General features: G+C 38.6%; 1 protein-coding gene across 1 annotated transcript in view; it reads left to right on the top strand.

Annotated features, from left to right (window-relative positions):
* LOC146157475 (uncharacterized) overlaps nt 1-21,860 on the top strand; it is a 150,587-nt gene that overhangs the window by 55,398 nt on the left and 73,329 nt on the right. The window contains exons 49-68 of the mRNA XM_083388224.1: nt 446-562; nt 786-908; nt 1,646-1,768; nt 3,500-3,622; nt 4,395-4,652; nt 5,263-5,514; nt 6,292-6,495; nt 7,194-7,305; nt 8,347-8,451; nt 8,969-9,182; nt 11,699-11,875; nt 12,984-13,182; nt 14,288-14,563; nt 15,834-16,067; nt 17,216-17,335; nt 18,225-18,515; nt 19,264-19,428; nt 19,796-19,939; nt 20,470-20,754; nt 21,256-21,432. Of these exons, the coding sequence (XP_083244350.1) occupies nt 446-562; nt 786-908; nt 1,646-1,768; nt 3,500-3,622; nt 4,395-4,652; nt 5,263-5,514; nt 6,292-6,495; nt 7,194-7,305; nt 8,347-8,451; nt 8,969-9,182; nt 11,699-11,875; nt 12,984-13,182; nt 14,288-14,563; nt 15,834-16,067; nt 17,216-17,335; nt 18,225-18,515; nt 19,264-19,428; nt 19,796-19,939; nt 20,470-20,754; nt 21,256-21,432 (3,699 nt within the window). The remainder of the gene's footprint in view (nt 1-445; nt 563-785; nt 909-1,645; nt 1,769-3,499; nt 3,623-4,394; nt 4,653-5,262; nt 5,515-6,291; nt 6,496-7,193; nt 7,306-8,346; nt 8,452-8,968; nt 9,183-11,698; nt 11,876-12,983; nt 13,183-14,287; nt 14,564-15,833; nt 16,068-17,215; nt 17,336-18,224; nt 18,516-19,263; nt 19,429-19,795; nt 19,940-20,469; nt 20,755-21,255; nt 21,433-21,860) is intronic.

Below are 21,860 nucleotides of genomic sequence, written 5' to 3'. Positions count from 1 at the left end.
AATGTGACGTACAAAGCCTTGTTTTGTGTTTTTGTTCTCGTGACATTTGTAGCTTTTTCCGATTGGATTCGTTGAGTCGGAAAGTTCCTTTATTTTCGTTTACTCACAATGTCCACCCTTGACACACCGGATATTAAGCACTGTGTTTATTTTTTGTACCCCAATATTGAAATAAAAGCACTGTTTCACAAAAGTTTCGCGTACATTTTTAAAACTTAAACCTTCTTTAAAGATTTCTCCTATTTATCTTGACTTTAACTATTTGAATGTTCAACTATATAAATAACGTCAGCTATTTGAATGTCCAAATTATTTTTATGTCGTTGCACTTTGTAACACACCAAGCTTGGGTGGTTGAAAACTTAGAATGAAGTGCGATTCTTTGGGTTGCATCCGTGGTTAAATCGACGTCATCAGTATATATTTTTTATTTTTTTTTATTTAGCTGTCAATCCGTGTTCGACCAACCCTTGTAGCCCCAACGCCACTTGTACAACAACAGGATCCAGCTATGCGTGCAATTGCAACACCGGATTCACTGGAAGTGGGGTCACTTGTTCAGGTAAGGCCTGTTGTAAATCGTTACCGTAGTAAAATGTGGCACCCAAAAAACCTATGATTGGCGTTTTTTGTGATGTACGCGAAATTGTATAGTACTGTTGCAATAAATATTTTTGGTCTAATTTTTAGGGGCGTTAATTTCGCCTATTTGGTTCCCTAACCAAACAATTAAGCTTCTTCTCTCTCATATTTTGTTTAACCGATCGAAAATTGTATCATTTTAGACATAGACGAGTGCACCGACGGTAGCAACAACTGCGACACCAACGCTGGTTGTACAAACACCCCTGGTTCGTTCATTTGCCGATGCAGGACAGGCTATTCGGGTGACGGGAGATCGTGCGCAGGTAATTTACTTTGTTGTTGTTGTTGTTACATTTTCGGGGTTTACAGATTACACATACGACGCCGTAATTTACAGACATCGCGTAGTATGTAGGTGCGTATTTAAGGTTTAGGATTCCGCACCCTTAGGCGCCTCTAATCGGGGGACAAAAACAAAAGTGTGACGTAGTCGTTTAAGTTCTTTACAGCTATCTACTCCAACTTAGTTGTTGGTGTTACCTTCTCGGGGTATACAGATTACACATTCGACTCTGTGAGAGCAAAAAAGGGTCAAGTACTAATGGCAATCAGCTCGTGATATTTATTGTGTATAAAACTGCATTACATTAGTTATTATAAGTGCAGCTTAAAAGGTCAAGTAAATGAGATCATCTTGATCATTAGTTAATCGTGCAAGTGCCTATCGAAACGTCTTTATCAAGATGGTGTCAATTCACTTGACCTATTTGCCTTTGATATTCTTAATTAATCTCCTTTATAGATCACCACGTAGTGTTGCTGTGTGTTGCATTAGATTTGATACGTTTTGCTTTTCGGTTGTATAAGCCACTTTTGAAAATGTGGAACCGCATTTCCTGGACAACAGACGGTTTACAAACGACGGCAGTCAAATAATCGCGTGTTTCGAACGAAATCGTCCAATTTTAAAACACCTGAAAGCGCCACTTCGGACAGACCGTCGCTTTGAACTCACGAATTTCGAGATTTTATTGATTTCCTTTTTGGCGTGTTTTCCAAGATGTCGACGAATGCGCGAACGGTTCGGACAACTGTGACACGAACGCAAACTGCACAAACCACCCCGGATCTTTCTCGTGCACATGCAAGTCAGGCTATTCTGGCAACGGCAGCACATGTACAGGTAATACCAGCGCCGGATTCAGGCAACTGTAGGCTGTTTACTAAAGAAGGGCCTAGTTTTGGCAAACTAAGCTATAAAAATACATAGATGCATAAATGAAACGATTTATTTACTTCCACAGAAGGCACATATTGCCTCGACTCAGTCATTCGTGTTTTAGAAAAAAAAATGTATCGGTACTGCATGTATCAATATCACGCCTATGAGCTCTACAAAAATGTAACCTCAAAAAAATTGAGGGCTGAATTTTTCCAGGGCCTAAGGCCTTCGTAGCCTTATTGTTAATCCGGCACTGGGTAAGACGCCGAGGCACGTTTAGTAAATGCCAGGTCACTCAAATTGACGTCAGTGACCACACCGTAGCGGGGAATAAATAGCTAGCCCGCTAAACTTTAGAATAAGGACTTCTGTAATGCGACCAGCGCTTTACGCTACACGCAATGCAGCCCATGCGCATCGAACTTCGGCGTGACGCAACACGTCAAATGACCGGCTCCTGACTTCCGAAAATACCGAAGGAAGGGTTCAGGTCGAGACATCGTCCCTTACTGAGCTCTTGTATCGTCATACATCACGCTATCTTGCCCGAAAATAGACACCCCGTTTTTTATTGTTGTGAAGATTGTGTTTGATAATGCTTTGGTTGCTATTATTTTATTGCTTTATCCATACTGTAGATTTTAAAAATCATAAACAGCAATATGGTTATTTAAAGCGGTTTGTTGTTTTCTTGTTTAATTCAATTTGCATCGAACACGCAGTAATCTTGTTTGAATAGAATTTATATCCAGTTCGGTTTTGATTTGCTAGCTAGATTTAAGGCATTGCTGTTGGTTGACATAACACTATCAAATAAACGCTTTTTTAATATAAATAACCCAATTATAGGTTTGTATTGAACAATACAAAGCAGTAAATAAAGCATTGTTTTATATTATAAATATAAATTGATGAACATAAAAAAAAACTATGTTCAATAAAGTGTTCGATTTTCTCAATTAATGTTTTGCTTTCTACACAAAAATGTTACTTAGGTGAACTTATGGTTTTGGAAATATAAACCGCCAAGTTTGGGACAAATATTCGATATTTTGAACGTTTCGAATACCTCTTTATACTCTTTAAATGAATAAATAGTTTTTCGAAACGTTCGAAATGATACCTACTTTTGTATGGGCTTTGATATTCTTACTACGTCCTACTACAACCTCCCACCGTTATGCTTCAAAATGTTCCAAAAACATGCGACCATTTAACAAAAAGACTCGCAAAGCGTAAGAAGGCCATCGCAACTTTTGGTGTTCCGTAAAGTTCCACCTTGTTTTGCAAGTAACTAGCCTATCTGTAGTTGGTGACGAGTGTTTATCCGTGGAATTGAATTGTCGCGTTACCATCATTAGCCGCTCGTGCTTTTTATATTGCCGTTTAAGTGGTAGGTAAAATAAGCTTGCGGGCACGAGGTGTTTAGCGCATTTATAATACAGATGTAGCTATCATTTTGTTGTACTCGAATAACTATTTGTTTTTGCAACATCAACTTACGTTTGATTGCCTTCGTCATAACTGACGGTGTGCCCAGTCTAAACGAATGTTGAAAATGAATAAAGAGTTATTCGAAACGTTCAAAATGATACCTACATATGTATGAGCTTTGATATTCTTATTACGTCTTACTACAATCTCCAATAATTATGCTCCAAAACTATAATGCTTTTCATTGCTAACTTCTAGATAACGACGAATGCAATGGTACGCCCTTCCCGTGTAATAGCAACGCGGCCTGCAGCAACTCTGCTGGTTCTTTTACCTGCACATGTCAGACTGGCTTTGCAGGGGATGGAGCAACTTGCACAGGTAACACTGGAGTTGGTTAGGAAAAAAATCCCAACGAAGTTTGTCGCAATACAAAGAGTTACAATGTGATCCTGATTACGCCAATAGATTTCGGCAATAGTCTTTCCGAAAGCACACGGCATATTATTTTAAGTATGCCGTAATCGTTGGTTGGTACTTCTATAGCAGGTCTATAGTTTACAGGATATAACCATGTGGATTCTTTAGCTTATAAATTAGTATTTGTTTTTTTTTCAACGTAAAGTGTTGGTAAACTTTCTCTACGATTTTGTAATATAACTATCATACAGATTTATATGTTTTAAAATGCCGGCTTTAGTATGTACATCAGTTTTGTTTGGAAACTTAAATAGTGTAACAGAAAAAAAAGTTTTCAAAAGCCATGCCGTAATTCGGGTATAATTTGTGCAGTTTTTGTACAAGATTGTCGAAAAAATTATATTCTTACTGTGCATGTAAAGTGCAATAGAGATGCCCCACTTTTTGATAAATGCTATTTATCACATTTAGGACCGAGTAAGAATATCAAAGCCAAAAAGCCCACACAGAAGTGGGTATCATCTGAACGTCTCGGATAACTCATTTATTTAAAATGAATAAAGAGTTATTCGAAACGTTCAAAATGCTTCCAACTTCTGTTTGGGCTTTGATATTCTTACTTAAACCTCCAAGCATTACGCTTCAAATTCAGTAACGTCCGACGTTTTATGTTTCGCATCAATTTTTGTGCGTTTAAGTTCGAAAGAACCGCAATCGATAAATTTGAACGCAGCCTGCGAAGAAGTGAAGGTGTCGTTCAACGTGGGAACCACTGCCTTGTACCTTGGCCAGATCATCTACACGCCAGTCCAAGGCGGCCAAGTGGCATACAGTATCGAGGTTACAGGGGGAATGGCGACCTTCGGGCGCAACACTTCTGTAGGTGCTTCGCGCTTCATGATCACAGGCCTGTCGGCGGAGACCTCCTACGTCGTAACGGTGCGAACTACAGACCAGTGCAAAAAGTCGACCACCATTCAAACCACCACAGGTAACGACACAACTCTGGTAAGGTTGGTCATACAAAACTAGCATATATTGATTTAGGCGTGTAAAACTTTCAAGTTGCTTTGTAATGCTGATGCCTAAAATCAATTTTAGCCCTAAAAATAGATACAAATGCTCAATCGATAAATCTAAGTAATTAGTTTCGGCCACTATTTTTCTCCCTGGCGCCTGGATTTGTGCAAAGATGGATAAATCCTAAGTGTTCCTGATGAAGTTTTCATTTTACGATTACTCAAAACAAATGGCTTTTTTGTAAGGTCCAGTGTTTTATTTATACATGGCGAAACAATTCACGCAAGAGTAAACAATTTTTTTAATGGTTTTCACCTCTTTAGCATGCCTGCCAAACGGCAGAGCGGTTTAAAGTCTTGATTCATTATGGGGATGCTTTTAATTTATTTTTTTCCTTATAATTCCACTTACACTGGCAATTTAATTTCCCATAAACATAACACTGCAAATTATTATACGAATCTACAGGGTAGCCAACCATCACTATTCAGCTTGATTAAAAAATAATTGAGAGCTACAGATACAAACGAAGGTCGGCATACTTGCCCGGAAACCACCCACTAATATACTCTCGGTTGCAGTCGGAATCTGTACCCGTCAGTGCACCAACGGCAACTGTCTGATCTCGAACAGCCAGCAGGAGTTCTGCGGCTGCAAGAACAACTTCCAGCTGTCCACGCAGGACTCAAACGTTTGCCTCGCCGACCGACCTTGCGACACCACGGCCGCGACCTTGTGTGACCTTGCCGTGTCCACGTGCTCCAACACGAACGACGGACTGTACGAGTGTCTGTGCAAAGGAGGGTATGAGCTGGTCGCCGGCAAATGCTCAAGTAAGTTGCTGAAATAATATGTTAAACCAATGTTTCGGATTACTATTCGGAAAGCCTTTATTAGGGAATGACACACATGATGAAGGCCTTCCGAAAATTTAGCCGAAACGTTTGTTTAACAAATATATACCAGAAGAACTTATTTTTATTATACTATGCCTGGTAGCAACAGCATATTTATTAAGTTGCCAAAACTTAGAGTAATTCGATATCATCATTTCCAGTTTTGCACACATGGTTTGTGTGTTTTAGCGCGTGGTTACAAACGTACGTTGCGTAAACTTGGCTAGCCACAATCCACACAATGTTCTACAATGTGAAACAAGGCACACAAAATTAGTCGTTAGTGTTGACAGAAACCTCTAGCATCGCGGCGCCATGCCTATAATAAAAATAATGTTATATTTTGACTATCAGGTTAATAAATAAACGAAGGTTAGATTCATGTTCTAAGGTGTTAAAATGACCTAAATTACACGAGCAGAACTGTTTTAGAAATATATGCATTAAACGCCGTAGTCCAACTTGGAATACCAATACAAGAGCGTATAATTTTCTTAAGTTTGTTATAAAGTACCAACATAAACAAAAATACCTGTTTTGCAATTTGATTAAGGAAAAAATAAGAAAAGACGAAAATAACTTGGTTTAATGACAAACCTATACCAGCTACACACCAATTAATGTATAGCTATACCTAGCCTTCCAAATACCACATAATATAACAGGTAACCGCACAACTACCCAAAATTAACCTTGATCTCTTCTCGTTCCCAGTCATCAACCTGTGCACCTCGAACACGTGCCAGAACGGAACTTGCACGCCACAGTTCCAGGGCTTCAGCTGCACGTGCAACCAGTACTTCTACGGCACAAATTGCGAAGTTTTTAGTCCCTGCTCGCCCGATCCGTGCCAGAACCAGGGACAGTGCTCCGGCAATCTTCCCAGCTTCCGTTGCACCTGTCCAGCCGGATGGGAAGGTAAGTTGTCGTTTCTCTTAGGGTTAGATTTTTAGTTTCGCCATCGCTTTCGAGCTATGAAATGAAAAGTACACTTGGGTACACTATAGTCAGATTTGTAATGTAGCTGAATAATGAAGTGTAAAACCGAAAAGGTCGAGTAGATCGACATCGTCTTGATTAAGACGTTTTGATACGTATTCTGGAAAAAATGTAAGTTCGTAATATAAATTGGTACACTATGCACCAATCTGTAATGTAGCTTGATAATGAATTGTAAAGCCAAAAAGGTCGAGTAGATCGACATCGTCTTTTTCAGTCATTAACTAAACATGATAACAGTTTGAGAAGTACACTTTTATGCATTTTTTGACAAATAATTACTTTTGTGTCATCAGAAAAACCTATATGACGAATCGCCTTGGAATATAAGAGTGTAGCGACCTTAATATTTGCTGTTAGGAGTCCTCTACCAAACGTCGTTTCTTGTAATGCCCCTGTATAGGCTTACTTGGGTTTGCGGTGACATATTTTAGGGGGCTGACGGTGTTTAATGGACTGTGAAGTAAGGTTTGGGGCGGCTTAACTAAAAAACTTTGTCTAAGTGGCACACCACGTAAACACCGCTCTGGTAACCATCTTGTTCACCGAAATGTGTTTCTTACATTTAGCTTCAAGGTGTTTACGTTAACCTAAAACGTGCAAGCGTTTATTTTCAGGCAATGATTGTAGTACTGACACCAATGAGTGCACAAGCAGTCCTTGCGATACCAATGCTAACTGCACCAACACAGTCGGATCATTTACTTGCGCCTGCAACTCCGGATACAGGTGCCCTCTAGAATACTTATAAAACGTTTTACTTGGCGTAACATTTCCGTGAATTGCCAATCTGCATTTTTACGGCTATAATTGCTCGATTCTGCTGCCTTGACGAATTAGTAGCCTTTGTTAATATATTATTGTTTATATTATATGTTATTGCAGGGTTGCTAATTATTTTACGGCCCAAAGTAATAACACAATCATATACATTTGGTATATGTGTTTTGAACAGTGTAATAATATGTTGTTTTATATCATGATTTGAAAGTGGCATTTGCGCCTGAAATAAGCGCGGTAAACAGAAAATTTCATGCAACAGCTTTAGGTCATTTAAAAACAACTTGTTTCGCCAGTTTAAAAGTTTAATGAGTTTTCGTTAAAAAAAACTCATGTTTTAACATACAACAATATCTAAAGAAATAGTTTAACCCTTATAAAACACTATGTTTTACGAATCTGTACGACAATAGTAAATTGTAATCAAGTAGTTCTTTATGTGGTTTAAAGACGAGCGCGACATCGCCAAAGTTAACTAAAACTTTGTTTTATTTGGAGATATTTTTGGAATGTCAGTGACATTACAAAAGGTGTTATTGTAACGCTAGTTGATCATTTTTTAATTTGATGGCCGGACGACACGATCGCATTTGTGGTCAATCACCATGACCAAAGAGAAACAAGTGATATCTACCTTGAATTTATGTGCAACGGTTTAGGTAAAAATCCGTGTTGCGTGATTCATTTTGGTCTTATTCGTGTTACATGCTAAAATAGTTCTGCTATTTGCAGATATACTTACAACTGACCTCCACTTAACACTTATAGTAATTAGAGATTTACGTAGAGCTTTCATGACTGCACTTTTTTTCGCCGAATTTTACAGTTCACGACATTTACAGCACACCGTGTATATCACATGTTACGTAATCTAAACTGCTATTTTGATTAAAGGCCGAGTCATACGATTATAAACCTTAGGTCATGGGACAAAAACATGAGGAAACAGACTGTTTACACAAATTATAATGCACTGTTGTTAATATTAAGGGGTAACGGCCTGAAATGCTATGAGATTGTTCTCCTGCCTTACGGAGTGTCCGAGGGCGACACCTTGCTGCCAATTGGCGATGACGTAGCATCAGAACCTTACGCGTAAGTTTTCTATTTTTTTTTTCTATGTATATATTTTTATCAAAGCTTTTTGGATGAGATGGTAGGCGAATTCTGCTTGTAATTAGAGTGTTAGTTAAAGCACCGTGATTCTGCAATAAATTTTGCTCTGCCGCTTTATACACAATTTTTTTTCTCTTATCGAAGTGTATAGTGTTTCAAACCGGTTCGCCACCAAGATATGTTTTAAATCAATTTTAGGTATTTGGTGGTCTTTTTTCAGTAGAATATTACACAACATGTGTGTTCAAATTGAAATTTGATCACGGCAAGTTTGCCAACAAGTGTTACTAAAATATTTTTTCCCAGCTAAACTCATTTTTCGTCGTAAATCACGAAACTGATATATTACAGAAAAATTTAAAAAAACCTAGATACGATGACTCCGATTTTTAATGTTACCAATAAGGAAGGCAGTAAACATAACAGCGTTGCTGGCAGAAATTTTACAATTTCCTAGCTGAATTGCGTAGCTATACGACTGTTTTCGATTTCCCAGGCTCGAATATGGAATCAACTTCGGCCAGGAGTCATTCTTTTACATTCGCGTCATCTCAAACGGCCTTATCTACTTGGGTAGCTCGTTTTACTACGTGCAATACTTGTACCGGCCATTCAGCGATGGATTCTCCGACCGAAACCTCGCATTGCTGGCTCCGTTTTGGGACGATTTCCATCCTAACTCGAACAACAATGGACGAGTCTACTACCAGGTATCATTTGAGCCCCCCGTGGTTTGTTTTAATCCAGTTTGGCGCCTTTTTTAATCCGTAAAGCTTAATTTTTGAGGTGTGCTCGAGGGCGCGTTCGATATTGGAGATTTAATATCTCGACAGAGCCACGGAACTTCACTATTTTATGTAGAAAAATGTGAAATGGGGTGTATACACTCAAAGTGCAAGTTTTACCGCTGTGGATGTTTAAACCATTTGCGCTTTCAAATGAGGATGGCAAAGTGCTGATTATTTATAAAAACCTATCGTTTCACTTAAAAAATGTGTTGAAAGCGACATTATGTGTCTTAACGTAGGTTCAACATGATCAATATTTATATTTAGGCGTTGGTTTGCGTCAGTTTAAAATTCTTTACTCTATAGAGTCTAGACCCTTATTATAGTTTTCTAAAAATAGCCCCATTTCTGCATGAGGCCTACATTCTTCACCGCTTTGCCAAACTGTTTTTCTGGGGATTTCTCTCTTTTTGCACAACTGTTCAGTCACGTAAAGAAATTCCTTAGGACATTCGAAAACACGTACTCAATTTTAGTTTTATTTTAGTTTTCTAAAAATAACCCCGTTTCTGCATGAGGCCTGCATTCTTCACCGCTTTGCCAAACTGTTTTTCTGGGGATTTCTCTCTTTTTGCACTACTGTTCAGTAACGTAAAGAAATTCCTTAGGACATTCGAAAACACGTACTCAATTTTAGTTTTATTTTAGTTTTCTAAAAATAACCCCGTTTCTGCATGAGGCCTGCATTCTTCACCGCTTTGCCAAACTGTTTTTCTGGGGATTTCTCTCTTTTTGCACAACTGTTCAGTTACGTAAAGAAATTCCTTAGGACATTCGAAAACACGTACTCAATTTTATTTTTATTTTAGTTTTCTAAAAATAACCCCATTTCTGCATGAGGCCTGCATTCTTCACCGCTTTGCCAAACTGTTTTTCTGGGGATTTCTCTCTTTTTGCACTACTGTTCAGTCACGTAAAGAAATTCCTTAGGACATTCGAAAACACGTACTCAATTTTCAATAAAAGCCTAATGTTAAAATGTTTTCCTCTCGTCTCAATCTGTAGGGGGGTGGATGTCTGTGGTTTCACTCTGTGAAAAATGTTTCTTAGAGACCGAAAGTTTGCGAAGCATATAACCAATGCATAACAATTGGAAACCGAAACCGGATAAAATTATTTTCGATACGATATCGCTTTTAGTTAAAGAAACCGAAGGGCGGGGTTTTCCCGACACATCGAAAGCGGCGTTAAAACGGCCCTCAAGTCCTTTCGCCGTTTTTAATCCGTAAAAAGCCCTCAAGTCCCGCGCCGTTTTTAATCCGTAAAGCTTAATTTTTGAGGTGTGCTCGAGGGACGCATTCGCTATTGGAGATTTAATATCTTGACAGAGCCACGGAACTTCACTTTTTATGTAGAAAAATGTGAAATGGGGTGTATACACTCAAAGTGCAAGTTTTACCGCTGTGGATGTTTAAACCATTTGCGCTTTCAAATGAGGATGGCAAAGTGCTGATTATTTATAAAAACCTATCGTTTCACTTAAAAAATGTGGTGACAACGGCATTATGTCTCTTAACGTAGGTTCAACATGATTAATATTTATATTTAGGCGTTGGTTTGCGTCGGTTTAAAATTCTTCACTCTAGAGTCTAGACCCTTATTATGGTTTTCTAAAAATAGCCCCGTTTCTGCATGAGGTCTACATTCTTCACCGCTTTGCCAAACTGTTTTTCTGGGGATTTCTCTCTTTTTGCACAACTGTTCAGTCACGTAAAGAAATTCCTTAGGACATTCGAAAACACGTACTCAATTTTCAATAAAAGCCTAATGTTAAAATGTTTTCCTCTCGTCTCAATCTGTAGGTGGGTGGATGTCTGTGGTTTCACTCTGTGAAAAATGTTTCTTAGAGACCGAAAGTTTGCGAAGCATATAACCAATGCATAACAATTGGAAACCGAAACCGGATAAAATTATCTTCGATACGATATCGCTTTTAGTTAAGAAACCGAAGGGCGGGGTTTTCCCGACACATCGAAAGCGGCGTTGAAACGGCCCTCAAGTCCTTTAAGTAGCAAATGAACCGACCAACTGGTGTAAAGACTGAAATTTTAGAATCTGTATTCACTTAGAATACAATAGCGTTCTAATGGGGATTTCTTGGCAGGTGTACGTCACGATCGAAAATACCATATTTCCTAGCGCAATTCTGATTTTTTCACTGTTTTAACCATGTTCTTGAACATCATTTAAGGAAGGCAAAGTTTTGGCGTATTTACAAATCACAAAGCAAGCGCAAATCAGTAAAAAGTTTAGCGAATCATTCTCATTTACACCACCAAACAGAAAATGGCTTGTAGGGATATAAAAAGTTTGGATAAAATCCAGGCTGTTACTTCTTCCCAAAACTTTGCAACATGTTCAAAAATACGAAAATGCCGAAATTTTAGAATATGTTTTAAATAGACTACAATAGCATTCTAACGGGAATTTCTGTACAGGTGTACGACACGATCGCAAACACACTCGACGCCAAGGGACAGGCGGTCGTTGCGGACGTGAAACAGCGAATCCAGACCAAGTTCAGCGTGACCAGTTTCGATCCAATCTTCGTGTACAAAGCAACTTGGAGCGAGGTGGTCATGTACCCCGAATACCGAGCCGGACACCGCGACTACGTAAGTGCTCAGTTTTCCGTTTCTTTCTGTGGCGTCACAAAGGCATTTCGACAATTCCGTCACGTAGTCAAGTCAAGTGAATACGATAGAAACTTGGAATGCCCCAGTATGATAACAAAGCTTATTTTCGTTTTTGTTGTAGTCCAAGTATGAGCGTGAATCACCTAAATTTCCAGACTGCGTTCTGTAATACATTTTCTTTTATCGAGTTTAGCAGCTCTATCTGTTCAGTGTCACACAAGCGTAACCAGTGATGTTTTGCAGCGATGTCGAACGAAAGGGTGTTTCCAAACCACTATGCCGCCATGAACTTGATCGAGGATAAATATAGTAACACGCCCTATTAGGATTAATGCAAACAACCCAACAAAACGCATCCTAAAATTAGGAAAAAAGGATGTTTTTTTTTATGTTATTCATTAATTCCATTTAGAGTTGCAATTTAATTCTCCGAAAACGTAACACTGGAAATGTAATTTTCTGAAACAACAAACTGCTCCAGTGTAGCCAACCATCACCATTTGAAGTAGTTTACAAATTACAGTGCTTGGAACTTTATTGTATTGATTGACTCAATATACAATCTTTAAAGTTTTGTAAGATAAACCAGTATTTCTTAACCGCTCTTCCACCTATTTTTACAAAGCCTCAAAAATCAAAATAAGCCAATGGGATAAAGGCGCATGCCATAGAAAGTTAGAACCACCACTGTGCTAGACAATTTTACATTTCGGATTTCAGTAATTGACTGTTTAGTGCAAACCAGTGCTACCCAACATTTTTCAGTTCGCGGCCCACTTTAAATGCAAGTTTTATTTTGCGCCTAACAATGAGATGCGACCAAATTGTTTATCAATAATTTAAAATGCAATCAATTGAAAATAAAATTAACAGTTACATAAAACCTGCATCTTTACAACTGGCATACGTATTGAAATAGTTAATGCGACGACACAAGACATATAATTGTTACGTATGTTGCATAAATGTTAGGTAATAATAATGAAATAATTTCCCGTTCTAATAGAAAACTTTAACATTTAGAAATAGCTTCGCTACACACTTGTTGGGAAGCACTGCTATTAACCTTACTCTCTCTGTTTTACAGCCTAGCACCTTCCAAGCTGTGCTGGCCACCGACGGTTGCGAGACCTACCTGATGTACCTCTACAAAGAGGACGCCATGTTGTGGAAGACCGGACTTCGTAGCGTCGACAACGGATTGATTGGTTACACCAATGGAGCCGAACTTAAATTCACCGAGGTCCAAGGAAATTACCTGCCCGACCAAAGACCCCAAAACACAAGTATGTTTTGCAAGTTTTCACTAACTAGCTGATAGTGTTAACATTGCTTACTTTTATCAAATGTCCTGTGTGGTTAGAATTTTTCTTTCGAATAACAGAATCTGCCGGACTTCAAAAGATGAAAAACAAACTTTCCGAACGCTTTTCTTTCCATCCCAGCCACAGCGCACGTCAGCCGCGCATTTTTTAATGGATTTTCTGCGCGCGCCTTTCATTAATCTGCACCTCTGGCCGCGGCTCGCCCGCTTAACTCAAAGTTCAGCCAGCATTGCGAACTGAGAACGCGCTCTTGGCTTTTCGTTGCCCTACGCCTTAGTTTAAAAATGAAATATTTTTCGAACGTACTCGAATTTAATTAGAATTTCTTTCGAATAACAGAATCTGCCTGAATCTGAATGGTAAAAACAAACGATTCTGGTTGCATATCAATGGTAAAGATTAAACTAAGTACAGAACTCAATAAACCGAAAATCATTTTGTTTTAAACACTGGTGATGCTTTAAGTAGCGAAATATATTTTTCATATAACATTAAAACTAACTTTTCGTTTTACTAAGTTATGTACTTAGTTTAATCTTTATGCCCTATGTTGTTAACGAAAATATATAATATCCTTGTTAAGCAACATATCTATATTTGTGAGACGTTTGCTATGTAAAGGAATGTAGTTATTTAGCACTATTAGCTGTTCACATCAGCACATTTATATGGACGATTTAGGTCCGGGTTGCTTGTTTCTTTTTTCAATAACTGAACGACTTTGATAGGCCGAGGGGTATTTGATAAATATATGTTATAATTTGTTTTATAAAACTATTCCATTTACGTGTGTTTAAAAGTGCACAAAATCAACTTTTAATTGGGTTTCATTCAACATAATTTGCGATGTGTATGTTGTGTGGTTCATCCAGTAGCCGAAATAATATACACTGTACTATATAAAGCATACGGTCGCTAACTTATTTTGTAAGATACGTGTATAGTATACGCAAATAGACGACTAAGTCTTTGACCCTTGTCAGATTCCGGTGTACTAGTATAAATCTTACAAGGATTTTATCACAGTTGACCAGCAGCTCTGTAACTATGTTCCTTTTGTCGATAGCCGCAGCAGGAGCCAAGAACGGCCAGTACTTCTACCACCTGACAGCCGGCACCAAGACCCCTCAACAGCAATCGCGCTGCAGCTGCACCAACTGGTATGTACAGGACGTGGCTACCTCTTGGACCCCACCGAACACAGCCTGCCCCTGCTTGGAGATCCAGGCCCTGATTGACTTCCGTTTCACTCGATCGGTTGACCGCTGGTTTGACCTGATCAACCGCTACAATCTGCAAAATAGATACCCGTCAGCCGATACGAGCGAATGGCAGAGCGACAGTGAGTCTCGTTTTAGTTGATAAATAATATTATTATTTTTTTGTTAATATCGGGATCTAAGCCTGTTCCGACATTTCTAGTTGTTGATCTTTTCTTCATGTCATAATTTCCAAACAAAACCGTTCTACTTACTAGTGTCGTTAATTCGCAGGGTTGACACAAAGTTGTTTGATTTTTTAAACCGTATTAAATTGCCTTTTGATTAATTTGCACTTGCACTTGAAAAACCCGACTTTCTTCAATAGTCTTTGAAGTTTTTTATGTGTTATTTGTTTAGAAATTAGGACAAAAATAGCCATATTTAGTGTTTTGATGATCATGTCATTTGTACTGTTCGAATTATATGCAAAACACTTTAACCTTTAAACAAACACAAATGTAAATTTTATGTATAGTCTCTGATTGTCTGTAAATTTATTTCATCAAACGTGTGGCAAGCATGCGTCATTATTTACGAGTATTATAGGGGTATTGGGTGACTCAATCTCTAGACTTGACGTGTGCGCTTATTCACGATTTCCCCATTGGCGCTATTAAACAAGGCTGTTAGACAGTCGTAAATGTTTTTTTCTCCCATTTTAAGATCGGGGATTTCTGAGGATGTATGTGGTCTTTGTTATCCTAGGTAGAATTTATCAAATCACATTGAGGCTAAGCAGGAATGTCAAGTCAAAAATTCACATTGACTTCTAACGATGATTCACAAGGCTGACGTAACTAAAGATTTTAGTGTGCTTCTTTATTAAGAAACTTGTAAACATCGCTAACCAATGACTTTTAGAGTAGCCTACATTGCAACATTCCTCATAATTACTTCACGGCGAGATCTCTCCATTTGTGTTCTCTATAGAATTCATCAAATAACAAGGCGAAGCATGAATGTGAAAAACGATTATCACGTTGATTCACACCGCCTTAATTGAATATTTTAGTGTGCTTTTTGTGGGTTACTTGTAAGCTTATAAACATCGCAAACCATGACTTTCACCAATACATTGCAACATTCCTCATAATTACATTACGGAGAGATCTCTCTCTATTTCTGCACAGTTTACCAACGTGAGCATTAAGTCGTGTTACAGGCCCGAGTGCTTACAAGGCTGACTTAACTAAAGATTTTAGTGAGTTTTTTAATTAACTATCAAGCTTATAAACATTGCAAACCCATGCCTTTCACAATACATTGCAACATTCCTCATTATTACAACACGGCAGGAGACCTTTCTCTTTGTGCATATTTCACCAAAGTGAGCATTACGGCGTTTTACAGGCCCTAGCGTGGTGGGACAGTGCTACCAGCGGCGAAATGGCCAAGGCCCGAGGTGCTGCTACAACCGGTTCCAGTCCAGATCTTCAATTTTCTGGCCTGTTTTCTTTGGCTCTTTGGTTCGCGGACCCTTCGCCAGTCACCAGGAGAGATACCAGATTCCCTTCATCGAGAATAGAGTGTCCATTTTCCGCCGAAACAACGCAACAGTGCAATCTCAATACCAAGCCTCACTGGGTGTGTGTTAAAATGATTTTTATGTTCAAATTTTTTTATAATTTAAAAAGTAAGATGTGTACATTTTCACCCGGAACAACGACACCGTGCAAACTCAGTACCAAGATTCACTGGGTTTGTGTTATTTTTTTTTATATTGGAAAAAAATCATAATTCAAAAAAGCTAGGCGCGTACATTTTCGGCCCTAAAAACAACGCCGTGTAAGCTCGATACCAATTTTTATTATATTTACTTTTTTCATTGTTATTCAAAAGCCTTTTTTGTTAAAGTGTGCTACGAAATTAGAGCATTGGAACACAATACACGTTTTTTTAGTAATTTTAATCAAAATATTAGAGCCAGGATATTCACTAAAATCGACATTTCGCAGTTTACAGACGTTTCAGCAAACCTCAGGCCATGTATCTTTTCACTGATGATGACATGAGGTATTGCTGAAACGTCTGTAAACTGCAAAATTTCGATTTTATCGAATATCATGGCTCTAATATTTTTATTGAAATTAGAGCACTTTGGAGCTTTGGCGAATGGTCGGAAAATTTGAAATCATTTGAAATCAACATGCGATTATTTTTTTAAATTAAACCACTTTTTAAAAATGTGTGATTCAAGACTATAGAAGTACTTTGTAGCTTTGGCGAATGACGGGAAATTAAAACAGGTCCATTTTTTCGAATGTTGTGCTGATAAAGATTTGCGCAGCCACAACTTAATGGCGCTCAGAACCGGAAAACGCACCGCTGTGGTCGTTTCCTGGCTTCGACGAAATAAGAGTAACGTCCTGTTTTGATGCAACGCTAAATAGGGGGGTATACTGTATAGTATACTGTGTATAGTGTCTTGCCCGGGTTGTTTTCACCAGATCTTAAAACAAGTAGACTTGCAACATCGTTAATTGTGACGATGGCAATTAAACGTAGGTGAAAATGAAAAATGAGTTATTCGAGTAGGACAAAATGCAACCTACTTCTATATGGGCTTAAATATTCTCACTACGTCTTACTGCAACCTTCAACCATTATCTTAAGATGTATTCGAAACGTTCACAAAATGCTGCCTCTTTCTTATGGGCTTTGATATTCTTATTACGTCTTACTACAACCTCCAATCATTATGCTCCAAAAACGTAGATTGTTTTTCTTTTCAGCCGGAGACCTTGTTCCACGGCGACAGTGTTGCGTCGATAGCGGCTCGCCCGGCTACTGTTTGATGTTCAGGAGACGAAGACCTGATGCCAGCTGCTTTGGATACCGATTCCGCCGGCCAAGTAATTTTGCTTGTTTGCTACATAGATATAATTTTTTTTTTTAATTTTAATTTTATTATTGTTAAGAATTTTTGTCCTGATTGTGGCGATTATGAAACTTTCCCGTCGATTAGATATCTATGGCCTGCCCATTTGCTCAATACAGTTAAACTAAAAAAATGTATACAATAAAATATTTTTTTTATGTCATAGGTATAGGGGAAAAACATTTAACTGCCAGTTACATCGCCTAAAAAACATTTGCCATCGTCATTACGTTTGCTACAGCAAACGTGGATGACTGTTGTCAACACAAATTGCGTAAATATGACTATAAAACGCACGAATCCGGATCCAGATATTGACAAAGGTTCAAAAGCATCCGCTGAAATTTTAACAGCGCCTGTTTATCCGGCCACATCAAAAGCAGTCAGTTGTCAATTTTGTGCTATTTAAACCTCAATTTTGTTTGATCGTGTGGAGAAAATGGTTATGACTATTCCTATGGAATATAGCATTACGACATATAGTATATACTCAAAAGCGGTTACAACAGCCGTTTGGGCAAGTAAAATCCAAGTAAAAATCGCCCCAACACCGCCATTAAACACCAGCCGTTTTCTGCTCTCAATCAAGTGTTTTTGATTTCCTGCCGTTTTTCAGTAAATTTGCCCAAATAAATGGGGTTAAAATTGTAGTTTGGATAAGCGAAAATTCCAGTGAAAAGCGGCTCAAAAGCGCCACTAGAGACCCAGCACCTTCTGTTCGCATTCAAGTCTTTTTGTTTTTCTGCCGATTTTCAGTAAATTTAGCCAAATAAAAGGGATAACAAGGTCGTTTAAGCAAGGGTAAATTCAGGTGATAATCGACTCGAAACCGCCATTAAACACCTGCCATCTTCTGCTCGCAGTCATGTTCTGGGGCGACCCTCACGTCACCACGATCGACGGCGCCTTCTACACGTTCAACGGACTCGGCGAGTACTTCGTCGTCTACGCTCCTAACATCTTCACAATGCAGGCGCGAACCCAGAAAGCCGTCAAGGCCGATGGAAGCGAAAGCGACGCTACAGTGTTCACAGCTTTCGCCATCCGAGATGTGCTCAACCAATCATCGACCATTCAGTTCGAGGTGGAGCCAGTCAACGGCACCAGTGTGATCGTGAAGGTGGACGGAGTAGTTGAGACCGGATTTTCATCCTGTAAGTGTATATCTATACCGATACTACCACTTTGTATCGGGTGACGTCTCCGATGTGATATTATCTTATATAACACGAAAACTTCCGACCAATCTATGATAAAGTGAGATTTCACATATAAATCAAATTGCGCAACCAAAAAATATGCGTAACCATAAAAATTAATTAAACCACCGATCAATGCCGGTGATACGCGTAATGCGATCGTGGTTTTTCGTATACATGTATGCCTATTGCCTATTTTAAATTTTAAATCACTGTTTGAACTGTATGTGCTGCGATTGCCGGCACAATATTTAAGCGTTGTTCAGTTGTTACCTACAGCCGTCTATGGGGCTAATTTAAGGCAAAAAGCAAGAAATCTTCAAGGCGGTTGATGGCAACCATAAACCTATTTTCCTCGATATTTTGACAATATTTTACGCTTCAATCATGTAGATAATGCAACTGTACCAACGCGTCATTACATTTTTTGTAAAGTTACGAACACGTTTGACATGAAGAAAACGATTAGATTAACGTTTTGTTTGCCCATTATTGGACAGCACAAATATTAGTACATTATTTGGGCCACTTTTAAAATCACGTACAAAACTTTATCGGTATATGTCAATTTTCAACGTTACGTTTTTCAATGAATATGCTATTGCTGTCAGGCATTGTTTTCATTATAAATTTGTTCCTTCCGGCAAATTTTATATTCTTACTACGTTTTTTTCTTTCAAAAACAAATTTTCGTTGTTTGAAGTTGAGAGACTGGTGGGCAACGTGGAGATCAGCGTGAATGACAACGGAACCTACACAGCCAACTTCCCCGGCGGTTCTGTGGTCGAAGTGACAGCAAGCAACGCCCTTCTATCAATGACTTTCACCGGAACCTCAAACTTGGAAAACTACTCCAAAGGACTGCTCGGTATTTGTCCAATCTTCTCAGCGCAAACATGATAAAAAAAATAAATAAAATGGCCGAAATATTAAAATAAAGTGGTCGAAAAATGGTTTGAAAGCTTATATAAAACAACATATTGTTACGTTAATTCTGGGTTGGTTGTTTTCAGTCCTTCACTTTTTGCTTTGTTTAATATAATCATTTGTTTTTTCACATGTATTGACTTTTACCGTTTTAACCTGCAGCAAAATGAAAAATATAGCCTACTCTGCCGCTGCAGCACTATGCGCTAGTACAGAAAGTCACATTGCGCATATAATATGCACAAAGTTGTCCACGAATGTGTCGTGTCAAGAAAGTGTTTTAGCTCTGTGTGAACTTTGATTTTCAGGCTTTTGGAACGGCAACAAAACTGACGACTTCCAGTATCGAAACGGCAGCACCGTGGACTACGACAGCCTCGTACCAACTACAAACATCGACATCCTCAACGGAACGTTGTCGGAAAAGCTGCTTTACCCGTTCGGACAGTCATGTAAGTCTAAAAATAAGTCTACAAAAATATATTTGCAGAAAAACGTACATTTGCCAGTAGTTAATTCAGGGCGTATGTGGCAAACTTTTTTTCAATCCGCGCAAATCTGGTTTACGTTTTCAGTATGTCTCACCCCATTTTACAATTGTTTTTCAGCCAAAAGGTGTCATGCGTCTTATCGCGTAATCGAAACTAAAACTTTCGTAACCTAAACGATATAATGTCTTTTTCGCTGTGCGCGAAGCTATACCAACTTATAATGTAGATTTTGTATAAAAATTACCAACGCCACAATCTTAACGTAATTTTTATGACTTCACGTTAGATGCAACTTTGTATCGTCACGTAATGACGTAATTTATTACGTCATCTCTTAAAAAAACCTTCCCAAACGAAAATCCTATACCCGCGCTTGACATCTGCTACCTAAATTAAGATAATTTTCTGAAAGAAGTGTAAGACCCAAACTTCTTCCTTACATTACCGCTCAAGTAATAGCATCTATCCCCTTTAACGCTTCCATCAAACAGGGAAACTTAGATCTGTGAATGAGAGCATATTCAACTACACTGGGGCCGGCAGCGACACATTCGACGGACACAATCCGGCCAATGCTTCCGAACCCCCCTTCCTGGAGGACCTGGTTGCATCCAGGAGGAACACAACCCTCTTCGCTGAGATCCAGACCAACTGCACATCCGACGGCAAGCTTTCCACCACTTGCTTGTACGACATCCTCACAACCAACCGGTCAGACATCGGCGCCAACACTTTGGTCGGATCCACGAGCTCCGAGACTATATTGGAGACCAACTGTAAGCGTTTAATATCATTTTTCTGCAAACCTTGGTAAAGCAGATACGATTTTGATTCATAGATGATGACGTTCGAAAGCAATTTATCGAAGGGTTTCGCTATACCCTTAAGATTACCGTTTTTGTGATATTTTACTAACACAAAATGACTATTTAACCATCGTTAATGTATAGTCAATTAGAGATTGTTGTACATTGAATTTTCGGTGAAAAACAATGGTACAATATATTTTATAAATCTTACGAAACCTAATGTCTAAACAGATTGGTTGCAAACCTTTTTAAAACAGGTCATAAAGTACTTGCGAATACAAGTTTATTAATACTTATTTAAGTTTTAAAAATTGAAATACGAGATGGCAATATTGTTTGGATGCTTAATGAAGTAAGAAAGGGTAACTTACACTTGGGGGCACAACATAGGGTAACCTATATTATTACTTTTCTTAACACACTATAGCGTTGAATTACAAATCTAACAAGCGTACCCTTCACTTATAGCCAACACCCCTCCCAACATCACAGTCTCCAACAACGGGGATTTCTCAGACGGCTTCTTCCAGGTTAAGCTAGACGTGGCAGCCACCTTCAACGTGACAGCTACCGATGCCGAGAATCAAACCATCACCTTCTCGATTGGCACCACCAACACAGTACCTGGGATCGCCATCGATGCGAGTAAGTGGCTTGGTCCGATTGAATTGCCGTCATGTAAACACCGCCCGGTTTTATATTTTAGCTATACATATTTACGTTTTTCTACCTAAACGGTTAGCTTACTTTCGCTTTTTTGAACTATGTTTTCGCGCAATTTCCAACCTATTCGGTCCTCCGTAAACATCGCCCGGTTTTATATTTTAACTGTACCTATTTATCTTTTGCTATACTTCAAGAGTTGAAACCTTGGCAAAAACTATGATTTCGTGCAACTTTCAATATTTTCAGTCCGTTTAGTAACAAAATTTTAATACTGTTTTAAAAATTAGTTTTTACGGCATTTAATCGGGCCATATTCGTCTTCCATTCTATGTAAATTGACGGTTTTTCCTAGAATTAAACTTAAAATATTCCACGTCTTATGTTTTCATCGTATGTTTTCTCATGAT

This window comes from Ascidiella aspersa, chromosome 4 (genome assembly GCF_963924565.1).
Source record: "Ascidiella aspersa chromosome 4, kaAscAspe10.2, whole genome shotgun sequence".
Classification (NCBI taxonomy): Eukaryota; Metazoa; Chordata; class Ascidiacea; order Phlebobranchia; family Ascidiidae; genus Ascidiella; species Ascidiella aspersa.
This window is presented reverse-complemented; position numbering and strand designations above follow the sequence as displayed.